The 20,655-nt window shown below is 45.2% G+C and overlaps 1 protein-coding gene across 9 annotated transcripts in view; it reads left to right on the forward strand.

The window, feature by feature from the left end:
• LOC134918777 (interleukin-15-like) overlaps positions 1 to 20,655 on the forward strand; it is a 205,975-nt gene that overhangs the window by 112,272 nt on the left and 73,048 nt on the right. For 6 of the 9 annotated variants that reach the window (XM_063920391.1, XM_063920395.1, XM_063920390.1 and 3 more), the window contains one exon: positions 19,256 to 19,422. The exons of the other annotated variants lie outside the window; for them this stretch is intronic. Coding sequence is in view for 2 of the 6 variants with exons in the window: in XM_063920398.1 (XP_063776468.1) it covers positions 19,376 to 19,422 (47 nt within the window). In the remaining 4 variants the exon portion in view is untranslated. The remainder of the gene's footprint in view (positions 1 to 19,255; positions 19,423 to 20,655) is intronic. 9 annotated transcript variants of the gene reach the window in all.

Below are 20,655 nucleotides of genomic sequence, written 5' to 3' on the forward strand. Positions count from 1 at the left end.
GGCCACAGTTTGGCTTCTCTTAAGTACATTATCATAGACCATGAACCAGCTAGGCTTAGAGGTGGGGATCAATCTCTACGCCTTTTATAGAAAGAAGCGCGGTGGATCCATGAATTAGGGACACTTTCACCCAGAGGCTTAAATGAAACTCCTGGTCTACATTGTTTTTTGTAGATTGTGTATTATACTTTTCTACATCTTTGTGGAGTTTATATGTACTCCAGTGTATTATAATTAAATTTTCTATTTTGGGGTTTGTTCTGGGATGTATATTGCTGCTATTTAGATGTTCTTAGCCTAAATGTATCCAAGGGAGTATTGTGCTAAGTGTCCTTGACACAGGTTTCGCTGTGTTCCTTTGTTTTTTAAATGTAATGTATTTCCTGTTTTTTGTTTATAGTGGTTGCTATGGTGCAGGCAGAACCGGAGCGGACGTCATTAACGAGCGTCCGTCCTCTGACAGCACACGCTGGGTCACATGTAGGCCTTAGTGTGATCGAGAAGAGCACGGACGTCATCAGCGGGCGCCCGTCCTCCGGAGCTGCGCGCCAAGCGTCACTCGTGGTGGGGATTCTATTTAAGGTATGTTTATTGTATGTTTGTCTTACCTGATGACGGAGTGTGAATAAAGTTCTCCGAAACGTTGTACTTCTGCCTTGAGACGTGAATGATATCTGAGTGCCGCCATACCGGGTTGTATATATATATATATATATATATATATATTAGTGATGATTGGGTTCGGTTCCTCGGAAACCGAACCCCCCCCCGAACTTCACCCATTTTACACGGGTCCGAGGCATACTCGGAATCTCCCGTATGGCTTGGTTAACCCGAACGCGCCCGAACGTCATCATCCCGCTGTCGGATTCTCGCGAGATTCGGAATCTATATAAGCAGCCGCGCGTCGCCGCCATTTTCACTCATGCATTGGAAATGTTAGGGAGAGGACGTGGCTGGCGTCCTCTCCGTTTATTAATCTTGATGCAAATATTTGTGCTTATTGCTTAATTGTGGGGATTGGGGAGCAGCTGTATTATATAGGAGGAGTACAGTGCAGAGTTTTGCTGACAGTGACCACCAGTATACGTTGTCTGCCTGAAAAACACTCCATATCTGTGCTCAGTGTGCTGCATATATCTGTGCTCTCGCTGCTTTATTGTGGGGACTGGGGACCACCAGTATATTATATAGGAGGAGTACAGTGCAGAGTTTTGCTGACCAGTGACCACCAGTATACGTTGTCTGCCTGAAAAACACTCCATATCTGTGCTCAGTGTGCTGCATATATCTGTGCTCACACTGCTTTATTGTGGGGACTGGGGACCAGCAGTATTATATAGGAGGAGTACAGTGCAGAGTTTTGCTGACAGTGACCACCAGTATATATAGCAGTACGGTACGGAAGGCCACTGCTCTACCTACCTCTGTGTCGTCAAGTATACTATCCATCTAGATTCTATACCTGTGGTGCATTTTAGTTTTGCAGTTTGCTGACAGTGACCACCAGTATATATAGCAGTACGGTACGGAAGGCCACTGCTCTACCTACCTCTGTGTCGTCAAGTATACTATCCATCTAGATTCTATACCTGTGGTGCATTTTAGTTTTGCAGTTTGCTGACAGTGACCACCAGTATATATAGCAGTACAGTACGGAAGGCCACTGCTCTACCTACCTCTGTGTCGTCAAGTATACTATCCATCTAGATTCTATACCTGTGGTGCATTTTAGTTTTGCAGTTTGCTGACAGTGACCACCAGTATATATAGCAGTACGGTACGGAAGGCCACTGCTCTACCTACCTCTGTGTCGTCAAGTATACTATCCATCTAGATTCTATACCTGTGGTGCATTTTAGTTTTGCAGTTTGCTGACAGTGACCACCAGTATATATAGCAGTACGGTACGGAAGGCCACTGCTCTACCTACCTCTGTGTCGTCAAGTATACTATCCATCCATACCTGTGGTGCATTTCAGTTGTGCGCAGTATATATAGTAGTAGGCCATTGCTATTGATACTGGCATATAATTCCACACATTAAAACATGGAGAACAAAAATGTGGAGGTTAAAATAGGGAAAGATCAAGATCCACTTCCACCTCGTGCTGAAGCTGCTGCCACTAGTCATGGCCGAGACGATGAAATGCCATCTACGTCGTCTGCCAAGGCCGATGCCCAATGTCATAGTAGAAAGCATGTAAAATCCAAAAAACAAAAGATCAGTAAAATGACCCAAAAATCAAAATTGAAAGCGTCTGATGAGAAGCGTAAACTTGCCAATATGCCATTTACGGCACGGAGTGGCAAGGGAAGGCTGAGGCCCTGGCCTATGTTCATGGCTAGTGGTTCAGATTCACATGAGGATGGAAGCACTCATCCTCTCGCTAGAAAACTGCAGTGCCACTCCTAGATGGGCCAGGTGTTTGTGTCGGCCACTTGTGTCGCTTAGTTTAGTCACACAGCGACCTTGGTGCGCCTCTTTTTTTCTTTGCATCATGTGCTGTTTGGGGACTATTTTTTTGAAGTGCCATCCTGCCTGACACTGCAGTGCCACTCCTAGATGGGCCAGGTGTTTGTGTCGGCCACTTGTGTCGCTTAGCTTAGCCATCCAGCGACCTCGGTGCAAATTTTAGGACTAAAAATAATATTGTGAGGTGTGAGGTGTTCAGAATAGACTGAAAATGAGTGTAAATTATGGTTATTGAGGTTAATAATACTATGGGATTAAAATGACCCCCAAATTCTATGATTTAAGCTGTTTTTGAGGGTTTTTTGTAAAAAAAACACCCGAATCCGACAAAAAAATTTCAGGGAGGTTTTGGCAAAACGCGTCCGAATCCAAAACACGGCCGCGGAACCGAATCCAAAACCAAAACCCGAAAAATTTCCGGTGCACATCACTAATATATATATATATATATATATATATATTGTAACACTGTAGGGGTGCAAGGTGCCTTTTCCTGGGGAATATGGCAGCACGCAGCAGCTGAGGAACAACACAAGTCCAGTTTCTGGTACAACTGACCCCGGCCAGTTTTATTGAAACAGAAAATAAAACAAACCCCAAAATAAAAATACCTTGCCTGTCCGGCACTAACTAAACATAAGATGTTCCTAACTGTCACTAAACAAAACACAGAGTTCTTCAGTACATACTGTATAGCTTACTTGCATCAGAAAGCGTGTCTCTCACACACAGATCCTGCAGCCTTCCCAGGCAGTCTGCCCATACTAATCAGGTTAGAAGCACTATATCACTCTTACACAGCTGAAACCCTGATTAGCCCTCTGTGAGGCCAAAGACCCGAACTGGGCCCAATGTCTAGAACTCGCCTTATCTCTCTCTCAGAGCCTTTACCCAGCTTTTACAGCAAACTGAAAAGGTTCAGACAAAACAAAAAAGCATTTTTCCTAGAAGTTAACATTTTCTAAAACATGTAAGACAAGAACCTGGGACAAATATACCTGCCCTCAAACACTATCCCAGTGTTCTTGTCACATATCCCCCTCCCCTGTTTCGACCTAGGGGCCGGAACACTTGTAGCCCCCAAACAGAAGATGCGAGACAATGCATCTGCGTTGGCCAATTGTGTTCCCGGTCTATGGCCCTCATTCCGAGTCGTTCGCTCGGTATATTTCATCGCATCGCAGTAAAATTCCGCTTAGTACGCATGCGCAATATTCGCACTGCGACTGCGCCAAGTAATTTAACAATGAAGATAGTATTTTTACTCACGGCTTTTTCTTCGCTCCGGCGATCGTAATGTGATTGACAGGAAATGGGTGTTACTGGGCGGAAACACGGCGTTTCAGGGGCGTGTGGCTGAAAACGCTACCGTTTCCGGGAAAAACGCAGGAGTGGCCGGAGAAACGGTGGGAGTGCCTGGGCGAACGCTGGGTGTGTTTGTGACGTCAACCAGGAACGACAAGCACTGAAATGATCGCACAGGCAGAGTAAGTCTGGAGCTACTCTGAAACTGCTAAGTAGTTAGTAATCGCATTATTGCGAATACATCGGTCGCAATTTTAAGAAGCTAAGATTCACTCCCAGTAGGCGGCGGCTTAGCGTGTGTAACTCTGCTAAAATCGCCTTGCGAGCGATCAACTCGGAATGAGGGCCTATGTTCGACAGTAAACTTAAAGTCCTGCAACGCTAGAAACCATCTAGTTACACGAGCATTCTTGCCTCTATTTACATACATCCATTTTAAAGGGGCATGGTCTGTCACTAGTCTGAATTGTCTACACAAGAGGTAATATCTCAAGGTATCTAGTGCCCACTTAATGGCCAAAGCCTCCTTTTCCACAATGGCATACCTTTTTTCATGCTCATTGAGTTTCCTACTCAAATAAATGATAGGGTGTTCGTCCCCATCTCTGGTTTGGGACAGCACAGCACCTATCCCAACCTCTGAGGCATCTGTCTGTACCACAAATTCTTTTGAAAAATCTGGTGTTATCAACACCGGTTGTGAACACAAAGCCACTTTTAACGCTTGGAACGCCTTTTCTGCATCAGGGTTCCATTTCACCACATTTGACTGCTTCCCTTTGGTAAGGTCTGACAACGGCACCGCTGTTGTCGCAAAATTAGGAATAAACCGTCTATAGTACCCAGTAATTCCCAAAAAAGCCCTTACCTGTTTTTTATTCACTGGACGAGGCCAGTTTTGAATAGCATCAACTTTATTCAATTGGGGCCTAATCAGACCTCTGCCTATGGTGAAGCCCAAGTATTTGACCTCCTCCATTGCGAGGCAGCACTTCTTTGGGTTAGCAGTTAACCCTGCCTCTCTGATTGAGTCCAGTACTGCTTGTACTTTAACCAAATGTGACCCCCAGTCTGTACTGTGAATTACCACATCATCCAAATAGGCAGCTGCATATTTTCTATGGGGCCTCAAAATTTTATCCATCGCCCGTTGAAAGGTTGCTGGAGCCCCATGCAACCCAAAGGGTAACATCTTATACTGGTACAGCCCCTCCGGAACCGAAAAGGCTGTTTTTTCTTTGGCGCTATCAGATAAAGGTATTTGCCAGTAACCTTTGGTCAGGTCCAATGTGGTGAGAAACCTGGCTGTTCCCAGCCTTTCTACAAGCTCATCCACACGGGGCATGGGGTATGCGTCAAACTTGGACACCTCATTTAACTTACGAAAGTCATTACAGAAGCGTATGCTACCGTCGGGCTTCGGGATGAGCACTATGGGACTGGACCACTCACTGTTAGACTCCTCTATGACTCCAAGTTCTAACATGGTTTTAACTTCCTTAGAAATAGCTTCTCGCTGAGCTTCAGGAATCCTATATAGCTTTAAATGAACCCTGACCCCTGGTTCTGTGACAATGTCATGTTTTATTATGGTCGTTCGGCCAGGCAGCTCTGAAAATACCTCCCTATTTTGGATGAGAAATTCTTTAACCTGATTGTTCTGATCAGCTGATAATGTCTCTGACACCTTCACTGCGGGAAGCAACCGGGGTGAAGACACCGAAGGGCAAGGCTCCACTGACAGAGACAACCTATCTTTCCAGGGTTTGATTAAGTTAACATGGTAGATCTGTTCGGGTTTTCTCTTTCCCGGCTGGTATACTTTGTAATTAACCTCATTCACTTTTTCCCTAATCTCAAATGGACCCTGCCATTTAGCTAGGAATTTGCTTTCCACAGTGGGTACCAAAACAAGAACTCTATCTCCAGGAGCAAATTCCCGTATCTTGGCACTCCGGTTATAGACCCTCTGTTGAGCACTTTGGGCCTGTTCCATGTGCTCTCTGACAACAGGTACCACGGCTGCAATCCTATCCTGCATTTGTGTTACATGCTCAATAACGCTTCTATAAGGAGTGGGCTGTCCTTCCCACGTCTCTTTGGCAACATCCAACAGCCCTCTGGGGTGTCTACCATACAACAAATCAAATGGAGAAAACCCCGTAGAGGACTGAGGAACTTCTCTGATGGCCATTAACAAGTAGGGCAACAAACAATCCCAGTTTTTCCCATCTCTCTCAACAACCTTTTTTAACATACTTTTTAATGTTTTATTAAACCTTTCCACCAACCCGTCAGTTTGGGGATGGTAGATGGACGTCCTGAGGTGAGTGACCTTAAATAACTTGCACAATTCTTTCATGATCCTTGACATAAATGGAGTACCTTGGTCAGTCAAAATTTCTTTTGGTATTCCCACTCTACTAAATACCTGCACCAGCTCCCTAGCTATCGCCTTGGTTGTGATAGTGCGTAAAGGGACAGCCTCAGGATATCGAGTGGCATAGTCCATAATTACCAGGATATACTGATGGCCCCGAGCAGACTTTAACAAGGGCCCCACGAGATCCATGGCTATTCTGTCAAACGGGACCTCTATAATAGGCATGGGAACTAGTGGGCTCCTGAAATGGGGTCTAGGGGCATGATACTGGCATTCAGGACAGGAAGAACAATATTCAGACACTTCTTTATAAACCCCTGGCCAAAAGAACCTTTGTAAAACTCTTTCAGTGGTTTTTTCTGCCCCTAAATGTCCTGCGGTAACGTGACTATGAGCTAAATCTAGTACCGTTCTCCGATAAGGCTGGGGAACTACCAGCTGTTCCACCACATCCTCACCCCTTTTGACAATGTGGTACAAGAGCTCATTACAGATGGCCATGTGGGGATACGTAACCCTGTCACCTGGTACCACAGGTTCCCCATTAACAATCTTAACATTCTCTCTAGCCTTTATTAAGGTAGGATCCTTTAACTGTTCAGACGCAAACAGATCCTTCTTTACCTCCAGGTCAGGCACGCTTTCAGTTCTAACTACTATGTCTCTGTTCCCGGCAAGAGGGTCCTCACTGGACTCCCCATCTGTCACTTCCCCAGCCAAACTAGCAAAAGGCAAAGGGCCAGAAAGTTCCGAAGACCCACGTACATCCATAAAATCACCGGTATTATCAACTGGCTTTTTACTTCTCACATCTGTTGATAACCGTGATTCCCACAGTTTCCAAAAATGAGGAAAATCCCTCCCTATTATGGCCTCATGCACCAAGGTAGGGACCAGTCCCACTTTAACCATTGCTGACCCACAACAAGTTTCTATATTCACCTCAGCAGTGGCATAATATTGGGTATCCCCATGTATGCAAGTTACCCCAATAGGTATTTGCTGGACCTTTAAGGGGTTCACTAACCCAGCTTTCACGAGGGTAACTAAACTTCCTGAATCTAGCAAGGCCTCTACCCGGTTACCTTCTAAGAACACATCACACATTTGTTTTTCCAGCTCAGGTGAAGGTACCACAGTACAGGCTAACCTAGCAAAGAAAGACATTCTGCGACATTCAAAGGCAGCATCACATTGCATGGGTTCTTGCGTGACTGGGCAATTGGCAATAACATGACCTGGCATACCACACCTAAAACATTTAACCACACGATTATCAACCCATTTGGGCAGCATAGACCGTTCTAGCCCCATTGGCCTGTTTCCAGGGCCAGTGTTTACAGTCTCTCCAGCCTTGCGTTCTCTTAACCGCCCAGCAACGTTTTCCCACGGAACAGTCTTACCAGTCTTTACTGAAGGGCGCTGTCGAGGATCTATGGGTTGCTGGGTGGTCATCAGTAGTTCCTCTGCTGCCAAATACCTCTCTACCATGTCCACTAATTGGTCAGCAGTACCCGGGTTTCCATGGCTCACCCACTTGCGCAGGACCATGGGCAAAGATCTCAAGTAGCGGTCCATGACGACTCTTTCCACCATCTGGGGACCAGTTAATGTCTCTGGCTGCAGCCATTTTTTTGTTAGCTGAATAAGGTCGTGCATCTGGGAGCGCGGAGGCTTCTCCATGGCGTACAGCCAACGGTGCACCCGTTGTGCTCGTACTGACAGCGTGACTCCCAGGCGGGTCAGGATCTCAGTCTTTAGTTTATCATAGTCCCGAGCCTCAGCAGGGCTTAAATCAAAGTAAGCTTTTTGGGGCTCACCTGACAGGAAAGGTGCCAGCAGACTGGCCCACTGTGCTTTCGGCCAGTTCTCACGCTCGGCAGTCCTTTCAAACGTGGTCAGATAGGCCTCCACATCATCAGCCTCTGTCATTTTCTGCAGGAAGTGACTGGCTCGTATAGAACTAGAGCTGGTTGGAGCACTGACGGCCACATCTCCAACCCGAGCTGCAAGTCTCTGCACCACTTCTGCTAAGGCCTCTCTATCCTGACGCTGTTGCCTGTAAAGTTCATCAACAACTGCCTGCTGTTGTCTCTTATTTTCCTCCATTGCCACCTGCTGCTGTCTGTTGGCCTCCTGCTGTAGTCTCCAATTTTCCTCCATTGCCACCTGCTGTTGTCTCCTATTTTCCTCCATTGCCACCTGCTGCTGTCGGTTGGCCTCCTGCTGAGCCGCTGTAGCTTGCAGCAAGGCTTTAAGCAGATCCTCCATGTCAACAGATTTTTCAGGCGGCTTTGCAGCTGCTTTCACCCAGGACATATATCAAACCCTCAGGGGTGAGTCTCAGTAACTTCACACTGGGCTGTATCTGCATAAACCACCGTTTTCTGCAGGCCTCACAAAGCTGCTGCTTTCACTTATGCGCAGAACGGCCTGCTCGCATTCTCCACCAAGTTGTAACACTGTAGGGGTGCAAGGTGCCTTTTCCTGGGGAATATGGCAGCACGCAGCAGCTGTGGAACAACACAAGTCCAGTTTCTGGTACAACTGACCCCGGCCAGTTTTATTGAAACAGAAAATAAAACAAACCCCAAAATAAAAATACCTTGCCTGTCCGGCACTAACTAAACATAAGATGTTCCTAACTGTCACTAAACAAAACACAGAGTTCTTCAGTACATACTGTATAGCTTACTTGCATCAGAAAGCGTGTCTCTCACACACAGATCCTGCAGCCTTCCCAGGCAGTCTGCCCATACTAATCAGGTTAGAAGCACTATATCACTCTTACACAGCTGAAACCCTGATTAGCCCTCTGTGAGGCCAAAGACCCGAACTGGGCCCAATGTCTAGAACTCGCCTTATCTCTCTCTCAGAGCCTTTACCCAGCTTTTACAGCAAACTGAAAAGGTTCAGACAAAACAAAAAAGCATTTTTCCTAGAAGTTAACATTTTCTAAAACATGTAAGACAAGAACCTGGGACAAATATACCTGCCCTCAAACACTATCCCAGTGTTCTTGTCACAATATATATATTCCGGCAGCACTCCCAATAGAATAATAAAAGGTCCCGGTGCCGTCCTTAGGTAACCTGGCGTGGTTAACCATGTAATAGCTTTCCAATGTAGGCGGCACTCGGATTGAAGACAATGACACAGGTTGATGTCAACGTTTCAAAGTCATTTAATACCTCGTCGTCAGGATATACAAGTGAATACAGACAACTCTTAAATAGGGTAAAGAACCACGTGATTTACTGCAGCTGTTCAGGTGCGGTAGGGAACACAATTAAAATACGTCTCCACCTCCTCAGCAGCTGTAGATAACAAATAATAATACACGTATGAGGACCGGATAATCCAGAAAAACACATGTGACTAAACCACGAATAGTGTGATAATAACATACAGACTAATGTGATAATAAAGACAATATGTATAAAATATAAAAAAAGGAAAAAAGAAAAAGAAGAAAAAACGACTGCTGCATAATACACTATTGTGCGACTGATATGACTAGTAATTATATCTTAAAAGTACATACAATGCATTCTAATAAAGCACTATATATTAGTATATATACTGATTTGAGTTCAACATATAAATACAGATATGAGTTCAACATATAGATACAATAATACTCACTAAAGGAAACGATACAGAGTGAGGCTTACATTAGACCACTTAGTGATTACTAATATTGATGCTCAGATGATTATAAAAAACAATGTAAACCCAGGGATTCGTTTAAACCGCCCGGGGCCAAAGTGGCAAGTTCATGGATCCACTTACACTCGCGTTTTAAGAGAATCGTTGATCTATTCCCTAGAGATGAGCGGGTTCGGTTCCTCGGAATCCGAACCCGCCCGAACTTCAGGTTTTTTTACACGGGTCCGAGCGACTCGGATCTTCCCGCCTTGCTCGGTTAACCCGAGCGCGCCCGAACGTCATCATCCCGCTGTCGGATTCTCGCGAGGCTCCGATTCTATCGCGAGACTCGGATTCTATATAAGGAGCCGCGCATCGCCGCCATTTTCACACGTGCATTGAGATTCATAGGGAGAGGACGTGGCTGGCGTCCTCTCCGTTTAGAGAAGAGAGTGAGACAGTAGAGAGAGACACAGTAGTAGTAATTTTGGGGAGCATTATTAGGAGGAGTACTACTATACTACTACTACTTGCTGAAGTGATATAGATTAGATAGTGTGACTGTATTAATTATCTGACTTGTGGGGGAGACACTGACAGTGGGGAGCAGTTAGAGTCTGAGAGCAGGACTCAGGAGTACATATAACGTACAGTGCACACTTTTGCTGCCAGAGTCAGTGCCACACTGCCATTGTGACCACACTGACCACCAGACCAGTATAATATATTTTGTGATTGTCTGCTTAGGAGTACTACTTGCAAGTTGCTGATAGTGTGACCAGTGACCTGACCACCAGTTTAATAATCAATCACCACCACCAGTTTAATATATATATATATATATATATATATATATATAATTGTATATAATATATATATATATATAATATTGTATACCACCTACCCGTGGTTTTTTTTTTTTTTTCATTCTTCTTTATACATACTACTATAGTAGCTTACTGTAGCAGTCTGCGGTGCTGCTGAGCTGACAGTGTCCAGCAGGTCCGTCATCAGTCATTACATAATAAATATATATACATGTCCGGCTGCAGTACTAGTGATATTATATATACATATATATTGATTTCATCTCATTATCATCCAGTCTATATTAGCAGCAGACACAGTACGTTAGTCCACGGCTGTAGCTACCTCTGTGTCGGCACTCGGCAGTCCATCCATAATTGTATACCACCTCCCCGTGGTTTTTTTCTTTTCTTTCTTCTTTGTACATACTACTATAGTATAGTAGCTTACTGTAGCAGTCTGCGGTGCTGCTGAGCTGACAGTGTCCAGCAGGTCCGTCATCAGTCATTACATAATAAATATACATACCTGTCCGGCTGCAGTACTAGTGATATTATATTGATTTCATCTCATTATCATCCAGTCTATATTAGCAGCAGACACAGTACGTTAGTCCACGGCTGTAGCTACCTCTGTGTCGGCACTCGGCAGTCCATCCATAATTGTATACCACCTCCCCGTGGTTTTTTTTTTCTTTCTTCTTTGTACATACTACTATAGTATAGTAGCTTACTGTAGCAGTCTGCGGTGCTGCTGAGCTGACAGTGTCCAGCAGGTCCGTCATCAGTCATTACATAATAAATATACATACCTGTCCGGCTGCAGTACTAGTGATATTATATTGATTTCATCTCATTATCATCCAGTCTATATTAGCAGCAGACACAGTACGGTAGTCCACGGCTGTAGCTACCTCTGTGTCGGCACTCGGCAATCCATCCATAAGTTTACTAGTATCCATCCATCCATCTCCATTGTTTACCTGAGGTGCCTTTTAGTTGTGCCTATTAAAATATTGAGAACAAAAATGTTGAGGTTCCAAAATTAGGGAAAGATCAAGATCCACTTCCACCTCGTGCTGAAGCTGCTGCCACTAGTCATGGCCGAGACGATGAAATGCCAGCAACGTCGTCTGCCAAGGCCGATGCCCAATGTCATAGTACAGAGCATGTAAAATCCAAAACACCAAATATCAGTAAAAAAAGGACTCCAAAACCTAAAATAAAATTGTCGGAGGAGAAGCGTAAACTTGCCAATATGCCATTTACCACACGGAGTGGCAAGGAACGGCTGAGGCCCTGGCCTATGTTCATGGCTAGTGGTTCAGCTTCACATGAGGATGGAAGCACTCAGCCTCTCGCTAGAAAAATGAAAAGACTCAAGCTGGCAAAAGCAGTAGCACCGCAAAGAACTGTGCGTTCTTCGAAATCCCAAATCCACAAGGAGAGTCCGACTCCAATTGTGTCGGTTGTGATGCCTGACCTTCCCAACACTAGACGTAAAGAGCATGCGCCTTCCACCATTTGCACGCCCCCTGCAAGTGCTGGAAGGAGCACCCGCAGTCCAGTTCCTGATAGTCAGATTGAAGATGTCAGTGTTGAAGTACACCAGGATGAGGAGGATATGGGTGTTGCTGGCGCTGGGGAGGAAATTGACCAGGAGGATTCTGATGGTGAGGTGGTTTGTTTAAGTCAGGCACCCGGGGAGACACCTGTTGTCCGTGGGAGGAATAGGGCCATTGACATGCCTGGTCAAAATACCAAAAAAATCAGCTCTTCGGTGTGGAAGTATTTCACCAGAAATGCGGACAACATTTGTCAAGCCGTGTGTTGCCTTTGTCAAGCTGTAATAAGTAGGGGTAAGGACGTTAACCACCTCGGAACATCCTCCCTTATACGTCACCTGCAGCGCATTCATAATAAGTCAGTGACAAGTTCAAAAACTTTGGGTGACAGCGGAAGCAGTCCACTGACCAGTAAATCCCTTCCTCTTGTAACCAAGCTCACGCAAACCACCCCACCAACTCCCTCAGTGTCAATTTCCTCCTTCCCCAGGAATGCCAATAGTCCTGCAGGCCATGTCACTGGCAATTCTGACGATTCCTCTCCTGCCTGGGATTCCTCCGATGCATCCTTGCGTGTAACGCCTACTGCTGCTGGCGCTGCTGTTGTTGCTGCTGGGAGTCGATGGTCATCCCAGAGGGGAAGTCGTAAGCCCACTTGTACTACTTCCAGTAAGCAATTGACTGTCCAACAGTCCTTTGCGAGGAAGATGAAATATCACAGCAGTCATCCTGCTGCAAAGCGGATAACTGAGGCCTTGACAACTATGTTGGTGTTAGACGTGCGTCCGGTATCCGCCGTTAGTTCACAGGGAACTAGACAATTTCTTGAGGTAGTGTGCCCCCGTTACCAAATACCATCTAGGTTCCACTTCTCTAGGCAGGCGATACCGATAATGTACACGGACGTCAGAAAAAGACTCACCAGTGTCCTAAAAAATGCAGTTGTACCCAATGTCCACTTAACCACGGACATGTGGACAAGTGGAGCAGGGCAGGGTCAGGACTATATGACTGTGACAGCCCACTGGGTAGATGTATGGACTCCCGCCGCAAGAACAGCAGCGGCGGCACCAGTAGCAGCATCTCGCAAACGCCAACTCTTTCCTAGGCAGGCTACGCTTTGTATCACCGCTTTCCAGAATACGCACACAGCTGAAAACCTCTTACGGCAACTGAGGAAGATCATCGCGGAATGGCTTACCCCAATTGGACTCTCCTGTGGATTTGTGGCATCGGACAACGCCAGCAATATTGTGTGTGCATTAAATATGGGCAAATTCCAGCACGTCCCATGTTTTGCACATACCTTGAATTTGGTGGTGCAGAATTTTTTAAAAAACGACAGGGGCGTGCAAGAGATGCTGTCGGTGGCCAGAAGAATTGCGGGACACTTTCGGCGTACAGGCACCACGTACAGAAGACTGGAGCACCACCAAAAACAACTGAACCTGCCCTGCCATCATCTGAAGCAAGAAGTGGTAACGAGGTGGAATTCAACCCTCTATATGCTTCAGAGGTTGGAGGAGCAGCAAAAGGCCATTCAAGCCTATACAATTGAGCACGATATAGGAGGTGGAATGCACCTGTCTCAAGCGCAGTGGAGAATGATTTCAACATTGTGCAAGGTTCTGATGCCCTTTGAACTTGCCACACGTGAAGTCAGTTCAGACACTGCCAGCCTGAGTCAGGTCATTCCCCTCATCAGGCTTTTGCAGAAGAAGCTGGAGACATTGAAGGAGGAGCTAACACGGAGCGATTCCGCTAGGTATGTGGGACTTGTGGATGGAGCCCTTAATTCGCTTAACAAGGATTCACGGGTGGTCAATCTGTTGAAATCAGAGCACTACATTTTGGCCACCGTGCTCGATCCTAGATTTAAAGCCTACCTTGGATCTCTCTTTCCGGCAGACACAAGTCTGCTGGGGTTGAAAGACCTGCTGGTGAGAAAATTGTCAAGTCAAGCGGAACGCGACCTGTCAACATCTCCTCCTTCACATTCTCCCGCAACTGGGGGTGCGAGGAAAAGGCTCAGAATTCCGAGCCCACCCGCTGGCGGTGATGCAGGGCAGTCTGGAGCGACTGCTGATGCTGACATCTGGTCCGGACTGAAGGACCTGACAACGATTACGGACATGTCGTCTACTGTCACTGCATATGATTCTCTCACCATTGAAAGAATGGTGGAGGATTATATGAGTGACCGCATCCAAGTAGGCACGTCACACAGTCCGTACTTATACTGGCAGGAAAAAGAGGCAATTTGGAGGCCCTTGCACAAACTGGCTTTATTCTACCTAAGTTGCCCTCCCACAAGTGTGTACTCCGAAAGAGTGTTTAGTGCCGCCGCTCACCTTGTCAGCAATCGGCGTACGAGGTTACATCCAGAAAATGTGGAGAAGATGATGTTCATTAAAATGAATTATAATCAATTCCTCCGTGGAGACATTGACCAGCAGCAATTGCCTCCACAAAGTACACAGGGAGCTGAGATGGTGGATTCCAGTGGGGACAAATTGATAATCTGTGAGGAGGGGGATGTACACGGTGATATATCGGAGGATGATGATGAGGTGGAGATCGTGCCTCTGTAGAGCCAGTTTGTGCAAGGAGCGATTAATTGCTTCTTTTTTGGTGGGGGTCCAAACCAACCCGTCATTTCAGTCACAGTCGTGTGGCAGACCCTGTCACTGAAATGATGGGTTGGTTAAAGTGTGCATGTCCTGTTTATACAACATAAGGGTGGGTGGGAGGGCCCAAGGACAATTCCATCTTGCACCTCTTTTTTCTTTAATTTTTCTTAATTTAATTAATTAATTTTTCTTAATTTAATTTTTTGCGTCATGTGCTGTTTGGGGAGGGTTTTTTGGAAGGGCCATCCTGCGTGCCACTGCAGTGCCACTCCTAGATGGGCCCGGTGTTTGTGTCGGCCACTAGGGTCGCTTATCTTACTCACACAGCTACCTCATTGCGCCTCTTTTTTTCTTTGCGTCATGTGCTGTTTGGGGAGGGTTTTTTGGAAGGGACATCCTGCGTGACACTGCAGTGCCACTCCTAGATGGGCCTGGTGTTTGTGTCGGCCACTAGGGTCGCTTAGCTTACTCACACAGCTACCTCATTGCGCCTCTTTTTTCTTTGCGTCATGTGCTGTTTGGGGAGGGTTTTTTGGAAGGGGCATCCTGCGTGACACTGCAGTGCCACTCCTAGATGGGCCCGGTGTTTGTGTCGGCCACTAGGGTCGCTTATCTTACTCACACAGCTACCACATTGCGCCTCTTTTTTTCTTTGCGTCATGTGCTGTTTGGGGAGGGTTTTTTGGAAGGGACATCCTGCGTGACACTGCAGTGCCACTCCTAGATGGGCCCGGTGTTTGTGTCGGCCACTAGGGTCGCTTATCTTACTCACACAGCTACCTCATTGCGCCTCTTTTTTTCTTTGCGTCATGTGCTGTTTGGGGAGGGTTTTTTGGAAGGGACATCCTGCGTGACACTGCAGTGCCACTCCTAGATGGGAACGGTGTTTGTGTCGGCCACTAGGGTCGCTTATCTTACTCACACAGCTACCTCATTGCGCCTCTTTTTTTCTTTGCGTCATGTGCGGTTTGGGGAGGGTTTTTTGGAAGGGACATCCTGCGTGACACTGCAGTGCCACTCCTAGATGGGCCCGGTGTTTGTGTCGGCCACTAGGGTCGCTTATCTTACTCACACAGCTACCTCATTGCGCCTCTTTTTTTCTTTGCGTCATGTGCTGTTTGGGGAGGGTTTTTTGGAAGGGCCATCCTGCGTGCCACTGCAGTGCCACTCCTAGATGGGCCCGGTGTTTGTGTCGGCCACTAGGGTCGCTTATCTTACTCACACAGCTATCTCATTGCGCCTCTTTTTTTCTTTGCGTCATGTGCTGTTTGGGGAGGGTTTTTTGGAAGGGACATCCTGCGTGACACTGCAGTGCCACTCCTAGATGGGCCAGGTGTTTGTGTCGGCCACTAGGGTCGCTTAGCTTACTCACACAGCTACCTCATTGCGCCTCTTTTTTTCTTTGCGTCATGTGCTGTTTGGGGAGGGTTTTTTGGAAGGGACATCCTGCGTGACACTGCAGTGCCACTCCTAGATGGGCCAGGTGTTTGTGTCGGCCACTAGGGTCGCTTAGCTTACTCACACAGCTACCTCATTGCGCCTCTTTTTTTCTTTGCGTCATGTGCTGTTTGGGGAGGGTTTTTTGGAAGGGACATCCTGCGTGACGCTGCAGTGCCACTCCTAGATGGGCCAGGTGTTTGTGTCGGCCACTAGGGTCGCTTAGCTTACTCACACAGCTACCTCATTGCGCCTCTTTTTTTCTTTTGCGTCATGTGCTGTTTGGGGAGGTTTTTTTGGAAGGGACATCCTGCGTGACACTGCAGTGCCACTCCTAGATGGGCCAGGTGTTTGTGTCGGCCACTAGGGTCGCTTAGCTTAGTTATCCAGCGACCTCGGTGCAAATTTTAGGACTAAAAATAATATTGTGAGGTGTGAGTATTCAGAATAGACTGAAAATGAGTGTAAATTATGGTTTTTGAGGTTAATAATACTTTGGGATCAAAATGACCCCCAAATTCTATGATTTAAGCTGTTTTTTAGTGTTTTTTGAAAAAAACACCCGAATCCAAAACACACCCGAATCCGACAAAAAAAAATCGGTGAGGTTTTGCCAAAACGCGGTCGAACCCAAAACACGGCCGCGGAACCGAACCCAAAACCAAAACACAAAACCCAAAAAATTTCCGGTGCACATCTCTACTATTCCCCCCTCTCAGAGTGGCTGGCACATGGTCAATTATCGTGTAACGTAGAGATGCTATACTATGTCGAGCTTGCATAAAGTGCCGTGCCACTGGCTGGTCACTATGGCCCGAGGCAATTGCTGATCTGATAGAAGACTTGTGGTTAGCTATTCTCTCCCTAAGGGTCCTGTTGGATTATACGTTACACGATAATTGACCATCTGCCAGCCAGTCTGAGAGGGGGAAATAGATCAATGATTCTCTTAAAACGCGAGTGTAAGTTGATCCATGAACTTGCCACTTTGGCCCCGGGCGGTTTAAACGAATCCCTGGGTCTAATGTGAGCCTCACTCTGTATCGTTTCCTTTAGTGAGTATTATTGTATCTATATGTTGAACTCATATCTGTATTTATATGTTGAACTCAAATTAGTATATATACTAATATATAGTGCTTTATTAGAATGCATTGTATGTACTTTTAAGATATAATTACTAGTCATATCAGTCGCACAATAGTGTATTATGCAGCAGTCGTTTTTTCTTCTTTTTCTTTTCTTCTTTTTTTATGTTTTTTACATATTGTCTTTATTATCACATTAGTCTGTATGTTATTATCAAACTATTCGTGGTTTAGTCACATGTGTTTTTCTGGATTATCCGGTCCTCATATTATTTGTTATCTACAGCTGCTCAGGAGGTGGAGACGTATTTTAATTGCGTTCCCTACCGCACCTGAACAGCTGCAGTAAATCACGTGGTTCTTTACCCTATTTAAGGGTTGTCTGTATTCACTTGTATATCCTGACGACGAGGTATTAAATGACTTTGAACGTTGACATCAACCTGTGTCATTGTCTACAATCCGAGCGCCGCCTACATTGGAAAGCTATATATATATATATATATATATATATATATATATATATATATAAATATATATATATATATATATATATATATATAAATAGCGAGCAAAGCAAGCCTGTGGGGGTACATTTCGGGTTCCATGCTCTGACAATGCTCCACCCCCTGGTGGCATCAGAGGTCCTTTAGTCCACTTGGATTTAGCCATAACCATTTATCATTTGGAACGAGTGATGGCAAGAATATCACTCATTGTTAAATCTGCCCCAAAATATTAATTTCTGCTTGAAGGTGGTTTATGCTTCGATAAGGTAACAGTTACACCTCACACACAAACTTGGTGGTGAGAAAAACCCTCTGTGGTCGCACTACCTTAGGAATGCCCCAGGAATGTTACAATCTTTCCCCCAGAGGCTTATTTAAATATATGTACAAAGCAATATGGGTGTGCCTAGATTGCAGTCAGTGAAAATGTGCTGATTCAGAAGATACAAACTTCACGTAGAAATCACTGCATTGGTTCAAAACTGGGTACATGCTCTTGTAGAATGTAATTTGTCCTGAGATCATTGCATCCAGAGCACATCATAAATGACCTACATTAAGAAGTACTGTACATTTTCCCTTACTAATCATCCTGTTACCAGTGTTGATTGTGTTTTGTCTCACAAGTTTAAATCATGCTCATTAGGTTTCGGAGATATATATGTGTTCACCCAAAGGTTGACAAATTGACAACTATCGCAATTTTTCTCTAAATGTAAGAAATCAGAGTAAAGAGAAAACCTATCGAAGCCATTTGTTAACGGATGTGACCTGCGCATCAATTACCAGAATATTTGTTATAATCTTATGTGATTTATTGACAGTCTTAGTGAAAGTACTATGGGGTCATTCCGAGTTGATCGCTAGCTGTCGTTCGCAGTGCAGCGATCAGGCTAAAAATTGGCATTTCTGCGCATGCGTATGCACCGCAATACGCATACGCGACATACGGGTACAAAGTCCTTTGTAGTTTTGCACAGGTTCTAGTGAAGCTTTCAGTCACATGGCCGAACGCAGGAAGATTGACATGAAGTGGGCGTTTCTGGGTGTCAACCGACCGTTTATAGGGAGTGTTTAGAAAAATGCATGCGTGTCGGGGAAAACACAGGCGTGGCTGAGCGAACGCTGGGCAGGTGTGTGACATCAAAAGCCGCCCCTCCATCGTTAAAATCAACGCACACGAAGAGTAACTACAGGGCTTGTCTTGTTTTGCACAAAATGATTTTGCAGGCGCCCTGCTGCACAACCGTTCGCACTTCTGCAAAGTGAAAATACACTCCCCAGTGGGCGGCGACAATGCGTTTGCACGGCTGCTAAAAGTAGCTAGCGAGCGATCAATTCGGAATGACCCCCAATGTTCATATCCTAACATGTTTATTAACAGTCATGGTATTATCTTTTAACACAGAATACTGTAGGAAGCCTCAGCTTCTAGATGTAATGTTGGAAGATGTCCCATCAGAGTTGCTTACATCAAGATGACATACCTGGATAGCAGCATTATTTTAACTTTGCTTCCCAACAATAAATGCATCTCGTGACCGTGTATATAATCACCATCAATTTGTTATCAGGGTAAGTTATACTATATAATGTAGTGCAACAATCATATACTTATTTTGTAATTCATTGTTCAGTGTTTATCAATGGTCACCTGTTATATGCTTATCTTTGCATTCATATTATCTGCTTTGTTTTCTCCCAAAATCAAGAAATAGTCTTGTCTATAAAATAATACAACTATTGTACATTTCACATTAAAGGCATAATCATAGGATAAATTACAACAGGCTAAGTTTGTGTTGAATATACTAGTCCAATTCTCATCTCCAACCATACCACACCCCAGATCTCTCTTCCAGTGTTTAGTGAATTTAGGCAATTACCTATTTGTATATGTCAAACAGAAGGTGTATGGAGTAGTTTATGCAGACACATAGGAACTCAGTTGTCAGTTCTCACTGTACAGCTTTGTGAACTGCATCCCCAGATAAAAAGTACCATCAAATCCCAATATTAAGCGGGTCCCATTTTGCATGAACTTCCTAAAACTTAAGAAACCCAGAAGAACACACTAGCTTCTTGGCATATATGATCCCTGCCTTAGTCCATGGGGCATATGTATCAAAGCTTGGAAAGAGGTAAAGTGGAGAGAGATAAAAAAAAAACCCTCTCTCTTTCCCTTGCCGCGGTGTAGACTGAACTGCTACTCTTTCCTGCCATCATCAGCCAGCAGGTGTTTCAGCATCTCACATTGCAGTGCTGGCACATGAGTGCTGCCATATTGAATTTTCTTCATTGCTGCCACTGTGTTCACCTGAGTGCTGTCAGTCAACCCTTATTTTGTGCTCTTGAGCAATGGCTTCCGTGCACTTCCTCTGTCTGGAATTTGCCTAACCTACTGGTTCCTAGTTAATGGATATCTTTGTGTTCCAGCATTCCAGCGACTCCTTCTAGAAGTCTGCTTGTACCTCTGTACAATATGCGAAAGATTGAATGTGAAGGGAACACTGAACTCACAAACAGAGGTGTTAAGGGAGATAACCAGGAGAAATAACTGTATGTGATTGTGTAATACTGTTACCCCCATGTTGGGGAATCACTTAACAGAGCCAGCACAAGGAGAAAGCTGGGATTCAGAAGTGGCACATGCCTTTGAATAACAGCTATTGGAACTATATTGTGAAACTATTGGTTGACTCCTGTTATTTGCAGTGTTAGAGAAGGTAGGGTACTACAACTTAGTGCGATTTGTACTGTCAGAGAAAGAGAGGCGGAGTGATACATATCTGGTGATTTGCCCAGTCA

This window comes from Pseudophryne corroboree, chromosome 1, assembly GCF_028390025.1.
Source record: "Pseudophryne corroboree isolate aPseCor3 chromosome 1, aPseCor3.hap2, whole genome shotgun sequence".
Taxonomy (NCBI): domain Eukaryota; kingdom Metazoa; phylum Chordata; class Amphibia; order Anura; family Myobatrachidae; genus Pseudophryne; species Pseudophryne corroboree.